This window comes from Chiloscyllium plagiosum, unplaced genomic scaffold, assembly GCF_037043375.1.
Source record: "Chiloscyllium plagiosum isolate Xiang-an unplaced genomic scaffold, Cpla_swu_hap1 HiC_scaffold_6, whole genome shotgun sequence".
NCBI classification, from domain to species: Eukaryota; Metazoa; Chordata; class Chondrichthyes; order Orectolobiformes; family Hemiscylliidae; genus Chiloscyllium; species Chiloscyllium plagiosum.
Genome location: NW_028270144.1, coordinates 54,565,892 through 54,583,875, shown reverse-complemented (window position 1 = coordinate 54,583,875; position 17,984 = coordinate 54,565,892). Strand labels below are relative to the sequence as shown.

Genomic DNA, 17,984 nt, shown 5'->3' with positions numbered 1-17,984 from the left:
TGACAAGTTCAGGAGACAGAAAGATTGAGAAAATCTGGAGTCATTTGGCGGTTTTTGAAATAAAAACAGAAGTGCAGGCTTATGCAGTTGGTTAAAAAAATGTCCTTACCATTGAGGAAATCAGTTCTCTTTGTCCAAACACTGATGCTGATGATTAAAGGCAAAATTAATGTTAGTGGTAGTTAATGCCTCATCTAGTTGCTGATACCCACATCAGTCTTAGTAATCTGTGCACATAACCTTTAGTCAAAATGTTTTTAGTTTTGACCTAACTCTTCACTTCCTTCTGGAAGTGAGAATCTACTCTATATTAGGTTTGTTTCAACATCATCTTGCATTTATATGCAAGTAAAGCACAGTACAATATTGTGTTTTCTATAACTAAACAATTAACAACTTGTTTTTGATGTTGTAGTATTTTAAAATATAATAGGATTTGGAATATTATACATAAGTGATTGATTATGAGAATGGAAACTTTGTATCCATCTTCCAAATTCCCAGCCATTTATAGTCAATAAGTGGAAGACTAAATAAATACTTTCCAGTGAAAAACTTCATGATGATGAAAAGACAACATGAATCTGAAGTGATTGTAACCAGATCGTTCAGGTGGATATCATAGAATATGAGTTCCCTGATTGGAACTGTTAGGCTGGTCCAGTCAGAGTGTTCCAGGCTGACAGATAAACAGGAGTGGTTAGGCCATAGTCCAGGGGAAAAAGAAAAAAAACAGGAGCGTCAAGGATTCTGCTCTCGCTCTAGGAGCTGGTTCTGAGGAAGCCATATTTGTGTCTTTGTATTATGTACGATACATATAAATATAAAAGGTGACTTGGTGGTAAGATACCAGCCTCTGAGGAGTTATTTCAATAGCAATGAGAGAAAAGAAAATGGTCATGAAGAATTTTGCTCACAACAGTTGTCTTTGAATTGGAGTAAGTATTTCTCGCGTCATGGCATTATTTGGGAAGCTTCATTTATTTGATCCTGCAATCAATGGTTGGGCCAAGTATAGATTATTTTCTCCAGGCAAACAACATTGGGGAAAATTCTCCGGACAGCTTATGGATCCACAGCTTTTTTGCTTATTACAAGCCTAATGTTCCCTGAGGCACCGGATACTAAAACCTTTCAAGAGTTGACAGATTTAGTTAAGGAATGTCATGACCTCAAGCGTCCTCTAATTCTGAGACACCATTGGTTTTACTTGGCGCTTTGATAACCACGGGATTTGGACAATTAACACTTCATCTGATTCTAGCAGCTGCTATAAGTCAAGGTACAACTGATAAGCACTTAGAAGTGCATCCACGTTAACCAGCATACATTTACTCAACTCTAATTATGCTCATTTAACCTAAGGGTTTCTGTAATTGGGTTAATGTAAAGAATGCAGGTGATGAAATATATGTGGACTTTCAAACCATGGTTGTTGGGATTTGTGAGAAGAGAACCGTCAGAAATATGAAGGTATGTAAGAGAAAACATGGGTAGAAAGGTAACAAATTGGCTGACAGATGGAAAGCAATAAAATTAGGCTAAATTGGAACAGTTTAGATTGGAGGCGGATTGGAAGCAATACACACTAATTGGAAGCAATACACACAATTAGGCTCACTGTCTTCAATAACGACAACAATCTATCTTTGTACTCAGTATGACTCCAGCCAGCAGAGTTTTCCCTCCAAATCTCACTGACTCAAGTTTTGCAAGAATGTTATGATGCTATACTTGATCAAATGTCAAATTTGAGTTTCGTTGGTTATGGCATTGCCTAAGAAATGAACCAGACAATAGTTCTCATATATTGTATCACTTATTGAAACAGATGGAGTGCAATAACAATTTTGCTGAAAACAATCACCCCACAAAAACAGGCCTTTTACATCAATTGTCCCACGCAACATTGATATTGCGCTCAAAGAAATGAAAAAGACTCCAGAAGAGTCTATTTTAACACCTACAGCAATCAGTTGCTCTTCAAAGCCCTGCAGCAATTGCATTTAGTCCAGCCCTTAGAGAAGTCCATTTGTACAGATATACCAGTGTGAGAAAACTATTTCAGAATAAACTCCAAATATTTTCCAACTACCTAATTCTCTTTGTTTTGCCTTTCTTAGTTTTTAGCCAGCAAAACTTCACAATGACAAAGACTTTGGCATCAAGTTCCTTTTCGTGACTGTTCCATGATCTTATAGCTATGTCATTCATAATATTGCAAGAACACTCTCTTGCACAACTGAAGAGTCTTTCTGTGATACATAACTGGTTTCTGATACTTCAGTCACTTCTTGACTCTAAATGTTTACTCATTATCACTATCCAGACATTGATCTATTTTATTCCATTGCTGCAGACCTCCATCACAAAATACAAGAGCTTTTCTATACAAGATGCCTCACTGTATTTTTATCAGCTGCATGAATTCTGAGATTTTGTCAATGATTCTGATTAAGCATGAGGAACCTCTGATTGCTTGGTTTTATCATGAAGATCCTTTACCAAGATCTTTTCATGACCTGGAACTCTCTCTTTTATAATATATCAGATCTCCTGAATTAATTACTGTCTCGGATGGTATTAAACCTGAGAAGTCTCCAAACTTTCTCCAAGATCGCAACCTTGATGAAGTGCAATGTACATGCATACAGAGTATTTATTTGTTTGAAACACAATGGAAAGAAGAAGGCTAAGGGGGACTTGATAGAGACATACAAGATGATCAGAGGATTAGTTAGGGTAGACAGTGAAAGTCTTTTCTGAAAATGTGTTGCTGGAAAAGTGCAGCGGGTCAGGCAGCATCCAAGGAACGGGAGAGTCGACGTTTCGGGCATAAGCCCTTCTTCAGGAATTAGGAAAATGTGTCCAGCAGGCTAAGATAAAAGGTAGGGAGGAGGGACTTGGGGGAGGGGCGTTGAAAATGCGATAGGTGGAAGGAGGTCAAGGTGAGGGTGATAGGCCGGAGTGGGGTGGGGACAGAGAGGTCAGGAAGAAGATTGCAGGTTAGGAAGGCAGTGCTGAGTTTGAGGGATTTGACTGAGACAAGGTGGGGGGAGGGGAAATGAGGAAACTGGAGAAATCGGAGTCCATCCCTTGTGGTTGGAGGGTTCCTAGGCGGAAGATGAGGCGCTCTTCCTTAAACCGTCGTGTTGCTATGGTCTGGCGATGGAGGAGTCCAAGGATCTGCATGTCCTTGGTGGAGTGGGAGGGGGAGTTGAAGTGTTGAGCCACGGGGTGGTTGGGTTGGGTTGGTTGGTCCAGGTGTCCCAGAGGTGTTCTCTGAAATGTTCCGCAAGTAGGCGGCCTGTCTCCCCAATATAGAGGAGGCCACATCGGGTGCAGCGGATGCAATAGATGTTGTGTGTGGAGGTGCAGGTGAATTTGTGGCAGATATGGAAGTATCCCTTGGGGCCTTGGAGGAAAGTAAGGAGGGAGGTGTGGGCGCAAGTTTTGCATTTCTTGCGGTTGCAGGGAAAGGTGTCAGGAGTGGAGGTTGGGTTGGTGAGAGGTGTGGACCTGACGAGGGAGTCACGGAGGGAGTGGTCTTTTTGGAACGCTGATAGGGGAGGAGAGGGAAATATATCCTTGGTGGTGGGGTCCATTTGGAGGTGACGGAAATGACGGCGGATGATACGCTGTACATGGAGGTTGGTGGGGTGGTAGGTGAGGACTAGGTGGGGTTCTGTCCTGGTGGCGGTTGGAGGGGTGGGGCTCAAGGGTGGAGGACTTCCACAGCTACCTAGACTACACCTCCTCCCACCCTGCCCCCTGAACAAACGCCATCCCATATTCCCAATTCCTTCGTCTCCGCGGCATCTGCTCCCAGGAGGACCAGTTCCAAACGGTACAACCCAGATGACCTCCTTCTTCAACGACCGCAATTTCCCCCCAGACGTGGTCGACGATGCCCTCCACCGCATCTCTTCCACTTCCCGCTCCTCTGCCCTTGAGCCCTGCCCTTCCAACTGCCACCAGGACAGAACACACCCACTCAAATATCAATCACTTACCTTCCCGACCAGCTCTGCGCTCCAACCTCACTTCCGCCCAGCTCGCGTCGCTCTCTGCTGTGAAAAGACCGTTGGCGTTGAGGTAAGTTCTTTATATATCAATCACTTACCTTCCCAACCAGCTCTGCGCTCCAACCTCACTTCCGCCCAGCTCGCGTCGCTCTCTGCTGTGAAAAGCCCGTTGGCGTCGAGGTAAGTTCTTTATATATCAATCACTTACCTTCCCGACCAGCTCTGTGCCCCAACCTCACTTCCGCCCAGCTCGCGTCGCTCTCTGCTGTGAAAAGACCGTTGGCGTCAAGGTAAGTTCTTTATATATCAATCACTTACCTTCCCGACCAGCTCTGCGCTCCAACCTCACTTCCGCCCAGCTCGCGCCGCTCTCTGCTGTGAAAAACCAATTTATCTTTCTGGATATGACAAACCAATTTATAAACTCCCCCAATTGTATGAGAAAGAAATGCTAAGGACTGAATCTTATGCTAAATCTCTTTCAAAACAAAGCATTCCCGTAGGTCACTGTTCTCCCAGGTGACAACAATGAATGAGACTCATGGCTCCTCATAAGGCTGCACTCAATGTGCATTGAACATTTACTTACATCATGGCTCTCCACATTGTCTGCAATGACAATTCTGAGTGCAAAAGTGATATATTTAATTAAACAGTAGTGTTGTACATACATTTTACACACACTCCCAATTTGATTTCAAAATTCTTTCATCTTCCTTGTTCTAATGTTACAATGACGTGCCACCTCAGTGGCTGCAGCTGAGTTTCCGAAAGCCTGTTGATATGACTGTCATCTTTCCTCAGATGATATTTATGACCAGCCTCTATTAAGTCCAGAGCCTAGCGAGCCTAATACTAGAGGTTCCTGCACAGGTATGTACAGGTATGTTACCCCTTGAGCCTGAGCTGATGGAGATATGTAACTCATTGGCAAAGGGAAGATGGTGTCAGGACACCTCCAATGTGACCTGAGATGATAATCCTTTGTGTTTATTAGTCACTCATCCTTCCTTGAGTTTATGATGTACTTCACTCATTCCTTCTGGAGTTGAGGAACCTGAGAGAGGTCAAACTCATTTAACCCCCTCTTGCTTTGCCAAAAAAAAAGAGACAGATCTATGCTTTGCCATTCAGGCCAATGAGGCAACCGTGCACTCACAAGCCAGAGCACCAATATTAGATAAAAACTGCACATTGTTCCGGACTAGATCTCCAGTTTTGTCAGATGTTCTGTACTTGCCAGTGCAGCTCTGTCAACTAATGTATGGCTCAAGTTCAAAGGCTCATCAAGTACACTGGCCTCAACAGCAGTCTGTTCTCCAGAACACCACCAAGTATCAGAGATTTTATCTACTTCTTCCTGCTCTGCTTGTCGTCCTGTGTCACCAATGAGCTCACCAATGTGAAGCTACTCTAAATAAATTAACCACCAGCGCTAAACTGGTGCAGGATGGTGTGGAATGACTTGACAATGCATCCTCTGAGGGACCAGTCTATTCTTCCTCATCGGATTGCTCTCAAAACAAATAAATCTGGGTACTCAGATTCTCCAAAGGCCATCACTCTTCTTTATCTCTATATTGTGGATCCTGCATAAAGATCATATGTAATGCCAAGCTTAACCAAAGTTTAAATTAAAATTGCTCCTTGATTGGTAACTCCTATCAGCTGCTTGGAGGATATCTCACATGATAACCCAAAATTTCCAATTTCTGATAAAGTACAAACTAGCTCCCATGTTTTCCAGCTATCTCTGCAGCTTGTTCTGCAAAGATCATGAGGACCACAAAATTGGGGATTCCACTGGTTATGTGTGCATTTTTCTGTTGCAAAACGACAAATGAATTAAGTGGCATTATCTTTCCTTGCTAAAGATACAAATCCCCATTGCTGTGACTACCCATGTGCAGTAAGTGAAAGAAGAATGTGGTATTGGGGTAATTGTGAGTGTAATTCAGCAATTCAGTTTCTGTTTGAATTGTGACCTCTGGCAGATGGGAGGGGCAGCAATACCCCACTGCAAGTAGAGTGAAGTCCTGTGAAGTGAGAAACAAATGAGAAAGATGGATGGCACTCAATATTTTATGTTATATCCTAGAACAGAGACAAATTAACTACACTGAGTGAAATAAATTGAGGCATTAAGCATTTAGTGTACAGTGGCACTTATGTTTGAAATGTGCAAGAGATCATTCTTTGTTTGTAGTATTGTAGCCAGTCTCATGCCTGGGCACCAGTACCAGTACTACAGTTCATCCACTTCACCAACACCTTCCACCCCGACCTCAAATTCACCTGGACAGTCTCAGATTCCTCCCTCCCCTTCCTCGACCTTTCTATTTCCATCTCAGGCGACCGAATCAACACGGACATCTACTACAAACCGACCGACTCCCACAGCTACCTGGACTACACCTCCTCCCATCCTGCCCCCTGTAAAAACGCCATCCCATTCTCCCAATTCCTTCGACTCCGCCGCATCTGCTCCCAGGAGGACCAGTTCCAAAAACGCACAACCCAGATGGCCTCCTTCTTCAAGGACCGCAATTTCCCCCCCGTCGTGGTCGACGATGCCCTCCACCGCATCTCTTCCACTTCCCCCTCCCACTCCACCAAGGATATGCAGGTCAGACCACAACAAAACGACGGTTGGAGGAAGAACGCCTCATCTTCCGGCTAGGAACCCTCCAACCACAAGGGATGAACTCGGATTTCACCAGTTTCCTCATTTCCCCTCCCCCCACCCTGTCTCAGTCAAATCCATCAAATTCAGCATCGCCTTCCTAACCTGAGATCTTCTTCCCGACCTCTCCGCCCCCACCCCAGTCTGACCTATCACCCTCACCTTGACCTCTTTCCACCTATCACATTTCCGACGCCCCTCTCCCAAGTCCCTCCTCCCTACCTTTTATCTTAGCCTGCTGGACAAACTTTCCCCATTCCTGAAGAAGGGCTTATGCCCGAAACATCGATTCTCCTGTTCCCTGGATGCTGCCTGACCTGCTGCACTTTTCCAGCAACACATTTCCAGCACCAGTACTAACTGATGACTGTAACCACCTCAGTCCATGCAGCCCTGTCACTCCTGTGCTAAAGATTGGTCTGCAGTATCAAGCCTGATGATGTGACGCTAAAGCTTCCTGTCTTGTCTCAGGTACGTTCAAGGTTCAGTCGGGGTCCACAGATTTTTCTTGGTTGATAAGAGTGAAATTTAGAGGAGGTGATGCCTTTGTGATAATGTCACTGGGCTGTTATTCCAAAGATCCAGGAAATGACCCAGGTATGAATCCTGACTCGAATAGCGGAATTTAAGTTCAAAAATAAGAAACAAAGCTGGAATTAATGATGACCAGGAATGAATTGTCAATTGTCAGAAAAACCTATCTGGTTCATTAAGCCACTTGCCATGAAGGTTTTTCCTTTAAACCACACAAAAAGACTTGAACAAAATTGCACAAAAAAATCCACCCTGACCCCATGTGGATGTTCTCCTACTTTTTGAGTCCAGCTTCACACTTATGCTCAGAAATGAAAATTCCACCTGTGGAGTCTGACTCAGTAATGGGATTAATTGTCAGATCAACTGGCCAAACACACACATATGCAAAAAACTTGCCATCAAACTAAAAGTAGTAAGGTAGTATGCAGAATATTGGATTGAAGTTAGCAGCACAGGACATGCCTGTAATGATAAATGACTCGGAAGAGTAAAGTTACACCAGTACCAAGAGGTGAGTTTGTGTAATTGGTTATTTATTTTGATGTGACAACAAACAATGCAGGTGAGATTAAATATCACCACTGATTTATAGTTTTCATGCAAAATAACCCTATTTGTGTTTCATAATTAACATCGGTTTATTGGAACGCTCAGCAATTCCATGTCCGAACATAAGAAAAAAGCAAGCATTTGAGATTACAGTATCCAGTACACACAACAAGGACTTCCATTGTTCGAACCTACATGTCTTACAATTGCATGATAATGTATTAGATGGAAACAGTAAATTACTGATTGTAAGTGATGTTGAGACAATTATAGGAGGTTGACAATGCTGAACTGAAGGGATTTTCTAAAGTAGATCATCAGGACAAAAGCATCATTTTTACAGAAGAGAGAAAAAGATGATTGTAGTTTTCCCAAATGTGAAGGTACAAGGCTCATTTTACATTTTTAAAGAAAGATTTCATCCTTGGACATGGTGACATATTTCACCTTTTAGAATGTATTGCAATTCAATCTAATTGAAATCAAAACTATTCATTTTGTTTACAAAACCCTTAAATTATAAAATTAACTAGCTCTCATTAGCTTTATAATATATTTTGATTGCATTTAAATTTGACAACATCCCTTAATAGCACATGGGAATTGTTTGAATACCAAAGTATAGGTAAAATTATCATTGAACTTTTACCAGCCTATTATTTGTTGCATTTCTGTTCTCTTTACATTGACCTGTCAATCGTACAAACAGGATTAGTAAACTAGAAATAGTTTTACTTATTTGAAGACTTGAACTCATATATATTCTCCCCGTGTCTGCGTGGGTTTCCTCCGGGTGCTCCGGTTTCCTCCCACAGTCCAAAGATGTGCAGGGCCAGGTGAATTGGCCATGCTAAATTGCCCGTAGTGTTAGGTAAGGGGTAAATGTAGGGGTAGGGGTATGGGTGGGTTCGCTTCGGCGGGTCGGTGTGGACTTGTTGGGCCGAAGGGCCTGTTTCCACACTGTAATGTAATCTAATCTAATGTAATCTAATCTAATCTAATATTTATTTGTTACGGAATAGCTCAGAAAGTCAGGCTACTCTCAGGGATCACCACGTGCAACATATCAATAACAACTAAAAAATAATGCTGCTTTAGATCCTGGTAGTATGACAACATTTGTGTTCAGAAGCATTAAAACAGGTGCAGGAGTAGGCCATTTGGCCTTTTGAGCCTGTATCATCATTCAATATGATCATGGGTGATCATGCAATTTCAGTACCCGACTCCCGCTTTCTCTCCAGACCCCCTGAACCATTTAGCCACAAGGGCCAAGACCAGCTCCCCTCGTGAATATATCGAACAAACTGGCCTCTGTGGTAGAGAATTCCACAGGTTCACAATTCTGAGTGAAGAAATTCTTCTTCATTTCAGTCCTGAATGGCTTACTCCTTTTTTCTTCCCCAATGTCAGGAACATTCTTTCTGCATCTAGCCTGTCCAGTCCAATCAAATAAGGATTTTATATGTTTTTGTGAGAATCCCTTATTCTCCTAAATTCCAGTGAATACAAGCCCAATCGATACAATCTTTCTTTCTGTTAGTCCTGTTATTCAAGGAATCAGTCTGGTGAACCTTTGCCGAACCTCCTCAAATAGCAAGAATGTCCTTCCTCAGACTAGGAGACCAAAACTGCCCACAATAGTCAGGGTGTACTCGTCAAGGCCTGGAATAAGTGCAACAAGACATTCCTATACTCAAAATTCTCTTGCTATGAAGGTCAGCATGCCAATAACTTTCTTCACTGCCTGCTGCACCTGCCTGCCAATATTTAATGACCGTTCAACTATGACACCCAGGTCTCATTATGCCTCATCTTTTCCTAAACTGTCATCGTTCAGATAATAATCTGCCTTCCTATTTCTACCAGCGAAGTAGATAACCTCACATTTATCCGTATTATAATGCATTTGTCAAGTATTCACCCATTCAAACAGCTTGTCCAAGTCACCTTGCCATCGCTTACCCGGTTTAGTGTCGTTTTCAAAATTTGGAGATACTGCATTCAATTCTTTTGTTCAAATTATAATGCATGCTGTAAACAGCTGGGGTCCCAGCACTGATTCCTACAGGACCCCACTTGCCACGGCCAAGCACTCTCAAAAGGACCTGACTATTCCAACTATCTGCTTCGTGTCTGCCAACTAGTTCTCTATCCATGTCAATACATTAACTCCAATACCATGAACTAAATGGTATAAGATTCATAATATTAATTTCTATTATAAAGTTAGTTACGTGCAAAGTTTTAAATTTACCTCTACTGTTAGTACCCTTTACCTAATGACTTGCAAGCATTAGGTTGTTCTTACAGGATATGCTAGGCAAGATTAACTGTCACATCTATATTTGAATCTTTTCCCCTAATGCGTTTTAGTCATCAATGTATCATGTTGTGTGTTTGCATCTATAATTACATTGGAATCTATAATTATCTGAAGAATCTTTAACTAGAACCTATTTCTTAATATTGCAAATAAAAAACTAATTACTGCAAAATAATTTTAGCTGCTGCTTTCACAACTGTATGATGAGTTAGGCTGACTATCTTCTGGACCGACATTTATTATTCTTATTGTTGCTGATTCTTTTCAGCCATTAGGACAACATCCTTTCATTAATGAGGTTGGAATCAATCACTTGTCATAGTTTAATGAACTTGTTTGATCTCTCAGATTTTTATGAGCCACAACCCCACTCGTTCATCTGTGCTTGTTAGGGCAGAAGTTTATCTGCTCCTCCTATGTTTGTTGCAAATCTTCAGACTGTTTTTCCTTGGGTATTTCTTAATATGACTGTCGGTACCAACACCCCTTCCAACTGTATGTACACATAATGATCCCTTTTGCCTCAGAATAACTCCTTCATAAAGGCACCATTGTTTTAGTTAAATGCTGGAGCATGCTTTTAATTCTGTTTTAAATGCTTTGTCAGCCATTTTGTATCTCTCAAATATGGATAGCTCCATAATATAGTAGAATTCTTGCACCACAAGGTCGCCAATTAATCCTCTCTCATTTCACAGTACCCAGTCTGGGATGACCTGCTCTCTAGTTTGTTCCTTGACATAATAGTCAAGGAAACGATCCCTCATACATTTCAAGAAATCCACCTCCATCACATTGCTCCCAGTTTGGTTAGTCCAATCTATATGCAGATTGATGTCACTCATAATAACTGCTGTACCCTTACTGTGTTCATCTCTAATTTCCTGTTTGATGCCATCTCCAACCTTACAAGGACTATTTGGTGTTTTGCACAAACTCCCACTTTTTTTTTCCCCCATTGGTGTTCTGCAATTCCACCCATACAGATTCCACATTGTCCATACTAATGTCCTTCCTTGCTATTGTGTTAAAGTACTCCTTAACCAGCAATGCTACCTCACCTCCCTTTCCTTTCTTTCATTCCTGAATATTGAATACTCCTGGATGTTGAGTTTTCATCCTTGGTCACTCTGGAGCCAGACCTCCATGATCCAAATTGCTTCATATCTATTAATAACTGGCTGCACAGTTAATTCATTTGATGAAGGGCTTTTGCCCGAAACGTCGATTTTCCTGCTCCTCAGATGCCGCCTGACCTGCCGTGCTTTTCCAGCACCACTCTAATCCAATTAATTCATCTCTCTAATCACAAATTTTCTTTGCATTGAGACACAGAGCCCTTCGGCTGTTTTTTGACATTTTTGCCTTTTTACAATTATGATTTAATGTGACTTTCTTGATTTTTTTGTCTTTTGTTTCTCTGCTTTCCACTTTTTCCCTTGCTACTCTTCTGGCCCCAATTTAATTCCCTGTGACTCCTTGCAATAGTTTCCATCCTCCTGTCATACTAATTTAAACTTCATTGTAATTCAATGTGGTATGATGGTCACAGGCTTCCAGTCACAAAAAGCACCCTATGTCCAGTGACAAATCACAAGGTTCAGTGCTGGATCCCTTGCTGATTGTAATGTACATTAATGATTTAGACATGAATGTAGGGGGCAGTGACAATCATGCAGGATAGGTAAGCTCACACATGGTATGAATTACAATGAAGATGTGGTGAATAGGACAACCTTAGACTTCAGGTCAATATAAAAGGCTGGTCAGATGGGTTGAATGGTGGCAAATGAAATTTTTGAATTCCTACAGTGTGGAAACAGACCCTTCAGCCCAGCAAGTCCACACTGACCCTCCAAAGCGTATCCCACCCAAACCCATTCCCAAATGACTCTACATTTACCTCGACTAATGCTCCTAACCTACACATCCCTGAACACAATGGACAATTTAGCATAGCCAATTCACCTAACCCGCCCATCTTTGGATTGTGGGAGGAAACCGGAGCACCCAGAGGGGGGCCCATGCAGACACGTGGAGAATGTGCAAACTCCACACAGGCGGTCACCCGAGGCTGGAATCAAACCCGGGTCCCTCGCGCTGTGAGGCAGCAATGCTAACCACTGAGCCACTATGCTGCTGGCCAGATGAACATAGTGAGGGGATACATGTCAAATGATAGGAACCTAGGATGTGTATAAAATCAGAGGATGGATGAATGAATGAATAATATTATTATCACGTACTTCACAGTGATGAAAAACAGTAAAATACAAGAAAAACCTGTTCCACTGTCATTTGATCTAGCGCCATTTTGAATAGTTTAAGGATAAGAAAATGAACAGCAAGATATAGCTTGAAGAAACTCCATCATGCCTGAGCCAGCTCATCTTCAGAGATGCCTGCGCCACAATTCCACCTCCACTGCCTCGCTGCCATCTACACCAGACTCAACCAATGTTGAAGTCATCACTCTTCAGCTGTCATCTTCCGCTGCTAGGCTGATTCTCCTCCATTACCTCCACATCACCACCAAAGCCAGAAATGTCAGAACCAAACCTCTCACCACTGGGCTCATCTTGTTGACGTTGGCCTTCCACCGTTGCTTCACCGCCTCCAGAGCTGGACCAACCAACGACGAAGTTGCCGATTATCAGGTGCCAGCTCTTGCCACTGAGTCTACCAAGCCAACATTACCTCTGCCAATGTAGCAACTGCTAATTACAATGCCATGTTCATGCTCACCCCAAAATGTATGTAAGGGCTTACTAGAGTATGCCCTGGGCTCAGTTGCTGCCAACATGTGTTCTACCTGGGCCCCCTTGGATCAGCACTGGGCTCACTCACTGCTGCCATGACTCTGCATTGGGATCCCTTGCCACTGCTGATGCTGTTCAAGTAAGTAAAGAGAAAAAAAAAATGAGAAAAATGGAGAGAAGAGAAAAAAATAGCAGAGTGCTTAAACGTCATCCTCAGAAGTCTTGATGATGAGTTCTGCCTCTGGAGGTTGACCAGATAGATTCCTGGGATGGCAGAGCTGATAAGTGAGGAAAAGCTAGGGGGCAAACCTATAAAATTCTCAAAGGACTGGGTGAATACAAGAAGGATGTTCCCAAAAACTAGGAAGTCCAGAACCAGAAGTTACAGTTAAAGGATACAGTGCAGGCCATTCAGGACTGGGATGAAGAGTGGATTTTCATTTGGAGTGGATTGAACTTGTGGAATTCTCTACAACAAAAATCTGTTCAAGTCAAAACAATCAGTATTTTCAAGAAGGAACTTTTTAGGACTAAAGCGATCAAGGGGTATGAGGTGAAAGCAGGAAAGGATACTAAGTCAAATGATCACGCACGATCACACCAAAAGGTGAAGCACAATCAAAGGGCCAAATGACCTACTCTGTTGCTAGTGCTGTTTCTTTGGAACTTATTGCCCAAGAGAGTGACAGAGCTGAGAATCTTCAAGACTTTTAAGTACTATTTAAATGAGAAATGGAAACGCACTCGAGGCCAAGTACTGGAAAACGAGTCATATTGGGCACTCTCGTGACTTGGGCAATTACTGAGCTCAATATGCAAAGAACAGTATATGGACATGCCTCAAGAAATGATGCTGGATTGCAATTCTGTTGAAATTAACATTTAGTTTCCTCCATAGTCATTCTTTCCTAATGTGTGAAAATTGCACACCTATTTTCTTTCCTCATACCTTTAAAACTCAAATGTATACTAAAGGTTGTGTAAAAAAGTTTAAAAAGTTTGATTATTATCTTCTGATTTACTTTATATTCCCTTTAAATTTGCAAATCAATTGGTATCCTTCATGACAAATCTAAGCTTTTCACAATCAGCATTGCAATTTAGTAATTAAATCTAGGAAGTAGCTTGATAAAAAACAAAATGATTAAAACTAAACAATTCCATTCAGGCTTTGACTTCAGTTTAACTCAATTTATTTCTATTCAGCATCAATCCGACATTATATATTGTTTTTAAAGCATCTTTCCTGTAAATAAGACAATATTGTAACTTTCTGATTATCTCATTTTGCTTTGAAACCTGTACGAAAAGATTAAGATGGATAGATTTAGTGGATTAAGATCATGTTGATACATGTTACCATGGCAGTTGTCCATCCATTAATTTTAAACAAAGTAAATATCAAATAACTGAAAAAATAAAGTACCTTAAAACATACAGAAACAATTTCAGAAGTATATAATCAAATATGTAAAACCAGAGCGACACAAAAGAAAAAAATGATTTAACTTACTCTGAAACATGCCCAGGTGTCAGGGAGCCTAGGAATCCACATGGAGCACCAAGTAATGCCAGAACTGTGCATGAATTGGAAGCATTCCCACCCCGTTGCCATATCTGAGACAGACATCTAAAAATTAAATTCACGTGAGATAGCTTTGGCTGAGAAGACTAGGGTGAATCCAAAGAAATTCTTTCAGTATATTAAAGGAAAATGAACATATTGAGTATATTACGTGTATTAAGTATAATATATTGAAGCATATTAAAGGAAAAAAGAATAACTAGAGAGAGAGTAGGACCCCTCAAGGACCAAAGTGGACATGTATGGAACTGCAGGAGATGGATGAGGTCCTTGACGAATATTTCTCCTGTGTTTACCGTGAAGAAAGACATGAAGATGTGGAAACTTGAGAAAGTTAGTGGTGATATCCCGGGGACAGTCCATATTACATTACAGGATCTATGAAGGTGGATAAGTCTCCTGGCCTGAACCAGGTATATCTAAGAACTAGAAAAGAAATAGTGGGGCCTCTAACAATATTTGCATCATTGTTAGCCACAGGTGAGGTCACAGAAGAATAGCTACATCGTGGACAGTGAAGAAGGTTCTCAGAAGTTGCAGCAGAATCTTGATCAGCTGGTAAACTGGGCCAAGAAATGGCAAGTGGAGATTAATACAGATAAGTGCGAGATCTTGCATTTTGGAAAGTTAAATCAATTTCATGGTGAGTGGTAGAGACCTAAGGAGTATAGCGGAAGACGGATCTTGGAGTTTCGATGCTCAGTTCTCCGAAAGTAGTCATAGGTAGACAGGGCAGTGAAGAAGGCTCCTTGGCACACTGGCCTTCATCAGTTAGGCACTGAAAAGTTATGTTGCAGTTATACAGGACGTTATACAGGCCAATTTTGACGGTATTAGGCAAGAGTGTTCAAAAGCTGATGGGGGGGGGAGATGTTTGCATGTAAAGGGACGGCTGGAAAATGGGAAGTCTTCAGAAATGAGTTTACGAGAATCCAAAGAAAGTATATTCCTGTTAGGATGAAAGGAATGGCTGGGAGGTATGGGGAATGCTGGATGACTAAAGAAATGGAGGATTTGGTTATGAAAGAGAAGGAAGCATATGTCAGGTATAACAGGATAGATCGAGTGAATCCTTAGAAGAGTATAAAGGTAGTAGGAGTATACTTAAGAGGGAAATCAGGAGGGCAAAAATGGAACATGAGATAGCTATGGCAAATAGAATTAAGGAAAATACATTACGGACAAATGGGTAACTAGAGAGAGAATAGGGCCCCTCAAAGATCAGCAAAGCGGCCTTTGTGTGGAGCCACAGAAAATGGGGGAGATACTAAACAAGTATTTTGCATCAGTATTTACTGTGGAAAAGGATATGGAAGATATAGAATGTAGGGAATAGATGGTAACACCTCAAAAAATGTCCATACTACAGAGGAGGAAGTGTTGAAATGCATAAAGGTGGATAAATACCCAGGACCTGATCAGGTGTACCCTGAAACTCTGTAGGAAGCTAAAGAAGTGATTGCAGGGCCTCTTGCTGAGATATTTGTATCATCAACAGTCACAGGTGAGGTGCTGGAAGACTGGAGGTTGGCTAATATGGTGCCACTGCTTAAGAAGGGTGGCAAGGACAAGCCAGGGACTATAGACCAGTGAGCCTGATGTCAGTGGTGGGCAAGTTGTTGGAGGAAATCCTGAGGGACAGGATGTACATGTATTTGAAAAGGCAAGGACTGATTAAGGATAGTCAACATGGCTTTGTGTGTGGGAAATTATGTCTCACAAACTTGATTGAGTTTTTTGAAGAAGTAACAACGAAGATTGATGAGGGCAGAGCAGTAGATGTGATCTATATGGACTTCAGTAAGACGTTCGACAAGGTTCCCCATGGGAGACTGATTAGCAAGGTTAGATCTCACGGAATACAGGGAGAACTAGCCATTTGGATACAGAACTGGCTCAAAGGTAGAAGACAGAGGGTAGTGGTGAAGGGTTGTTTTCAGACTGGAGGCCTGTGACCAGTAAAGTGCCACAAGGATTGGTACTGGGTCCTCTACATTTTGTCATCTATATAAATGATTTGGATACGAGCATTAGTAAGTTTGTGAATGACACCAAAATTGGAGGTGTGGTGGACAGCGAAGAAGGCTACCTCAGATTACAATTGGATCTTGATCAGATAAGCTAATAGGCTGAGAAGTGGCAGATGGAGTTTAAGTCAGATAAATGCGAGGTACATTTTGGGAAAGCAAGTCTTAGCAGGACTTATACACTTAATGATAAGGTCCTTGGGAGTGTTGCTGAACAAAGAGACCTTGGAGTGCAGATTCATAGCTCCTTGAAAGTGGAGTCACAGGTAGACAGGATAGTGAAGAAGGCGTTTGGTATGCTTTCCTTTATTGGTCAGAGTATTGAGTACAGGAGTTGGGAGGTCATGTTGCAGCTGTACAGGTCATTGGTTCAGCCACTGTTGGAATATTGCATGCAATTCTGGTTTCCTTCCTATCGGAAAGATGTTGTGAAACTTGAAAGGGTTTAGAAAAGATTTACAAGGATGTTGCCAGGGTTGGAGGATTTGAGCTATACAGAGAAGCTGAACAGGCTGGGGCTGTTCTCCCTGGAGTGTCAGAGGCTGAGGGGTGACCTTATAGAGGTTTACAAAATTATGAGGGGCATGGATAGTGTAAATAGGCAAAGTCTTTTCCCTGGGGTCGGGGAGTCCAGAACTGGAGGCCATAGGTTTAGGGTAAGAGGGGAAAGATATAAAAGAGACCGAAGGAGCAACTTTTTCACACAGAGGGTGGTACGTATATGGAATGAGCTGCCAGAGGAAGTGGTTGAGGCTGGTACAATTGTAACATTTAAAAGGTATATGAATAGGAAAGGTTTAAGAGGGATATGGGCTGGGTGCTGGCAGGTGGGACTACATTGGTTGGGATATCTGGTCGATGTGGACAGGTTGGACTGAAGGATCTGTTTCCATGCTGTACTCTATGGCGTTGAAGAGACTGCACTTGGAGTATTGTCAGGACTCAAGGGGCTGAACTATAGGAAGAGGTTGGACAAACTAGGACTTTTCCTTTGCAGGAGTCTGAGTGGGATCTTCTAGAAGTGGATAAGACCATGAGAGGCATGGATGGAGTAAATGCACTCAGTCTTTTTTCCCAGGATTGGGGTATTGAGGATGAGAAGGCATCAGTTTAAAGTAAGATAGGTGAGAAGCAAGATGGACATGTAGGACAGGGCACGCGGGCGGTGCTGAGTTGGAAGGTTGGAACTGGGATGAGGAGGAGGGAGGGGAAATGAGGAAACTGGTGAAGTCTATATTGATGCCATGTGAATGGAAGATTTCAAGGGTGAAAATGAGGCATTCTTCCTCCAGGAGTCAGGTGGTAAGGGTTTGGCAACGGAAGTCGCTCAGGACCTGCAGGTCCTTGGCAGAGTGGGACAGGGAGTTGATGGTTCGGCCACGGAGCAGTGGGGTTGGTTGGTGCGGTGGTGCACTTCAGAGATTATCTCTGGGACACCCGCACCAACCAACCTTTCATGACCCTTTTTTGCCCTTCTAATTCTTGTTTAAGTC

At 42.2% G+C, this 17,984-nt stretch overlaps 1 protein-coding gene across 2 annotated transcripts in view; it reads right to left on the bottom strand.

Annotated features, from left to right (window-relative positions):
- The window catches only part of khk (ketohexokinase), a 58,891-nt gene that overhangs the window by 24,685 nt on the left and 16,222 nt on the right, over positions 1–17,984 (bottom strand). For both annotated transcript variants that reach the window (XM_043686820.2, XM_043686819.2), the window contains exon 3: positions 14,393–14,509. In XM_043686820.2, the coding sequence (XP_043542755.1) occupies positions 14,393–14,509 (117 nt within the window). The remainder of the gene's footprint in view (positions 1–14,392; positions 14,510–17,984) is intronic.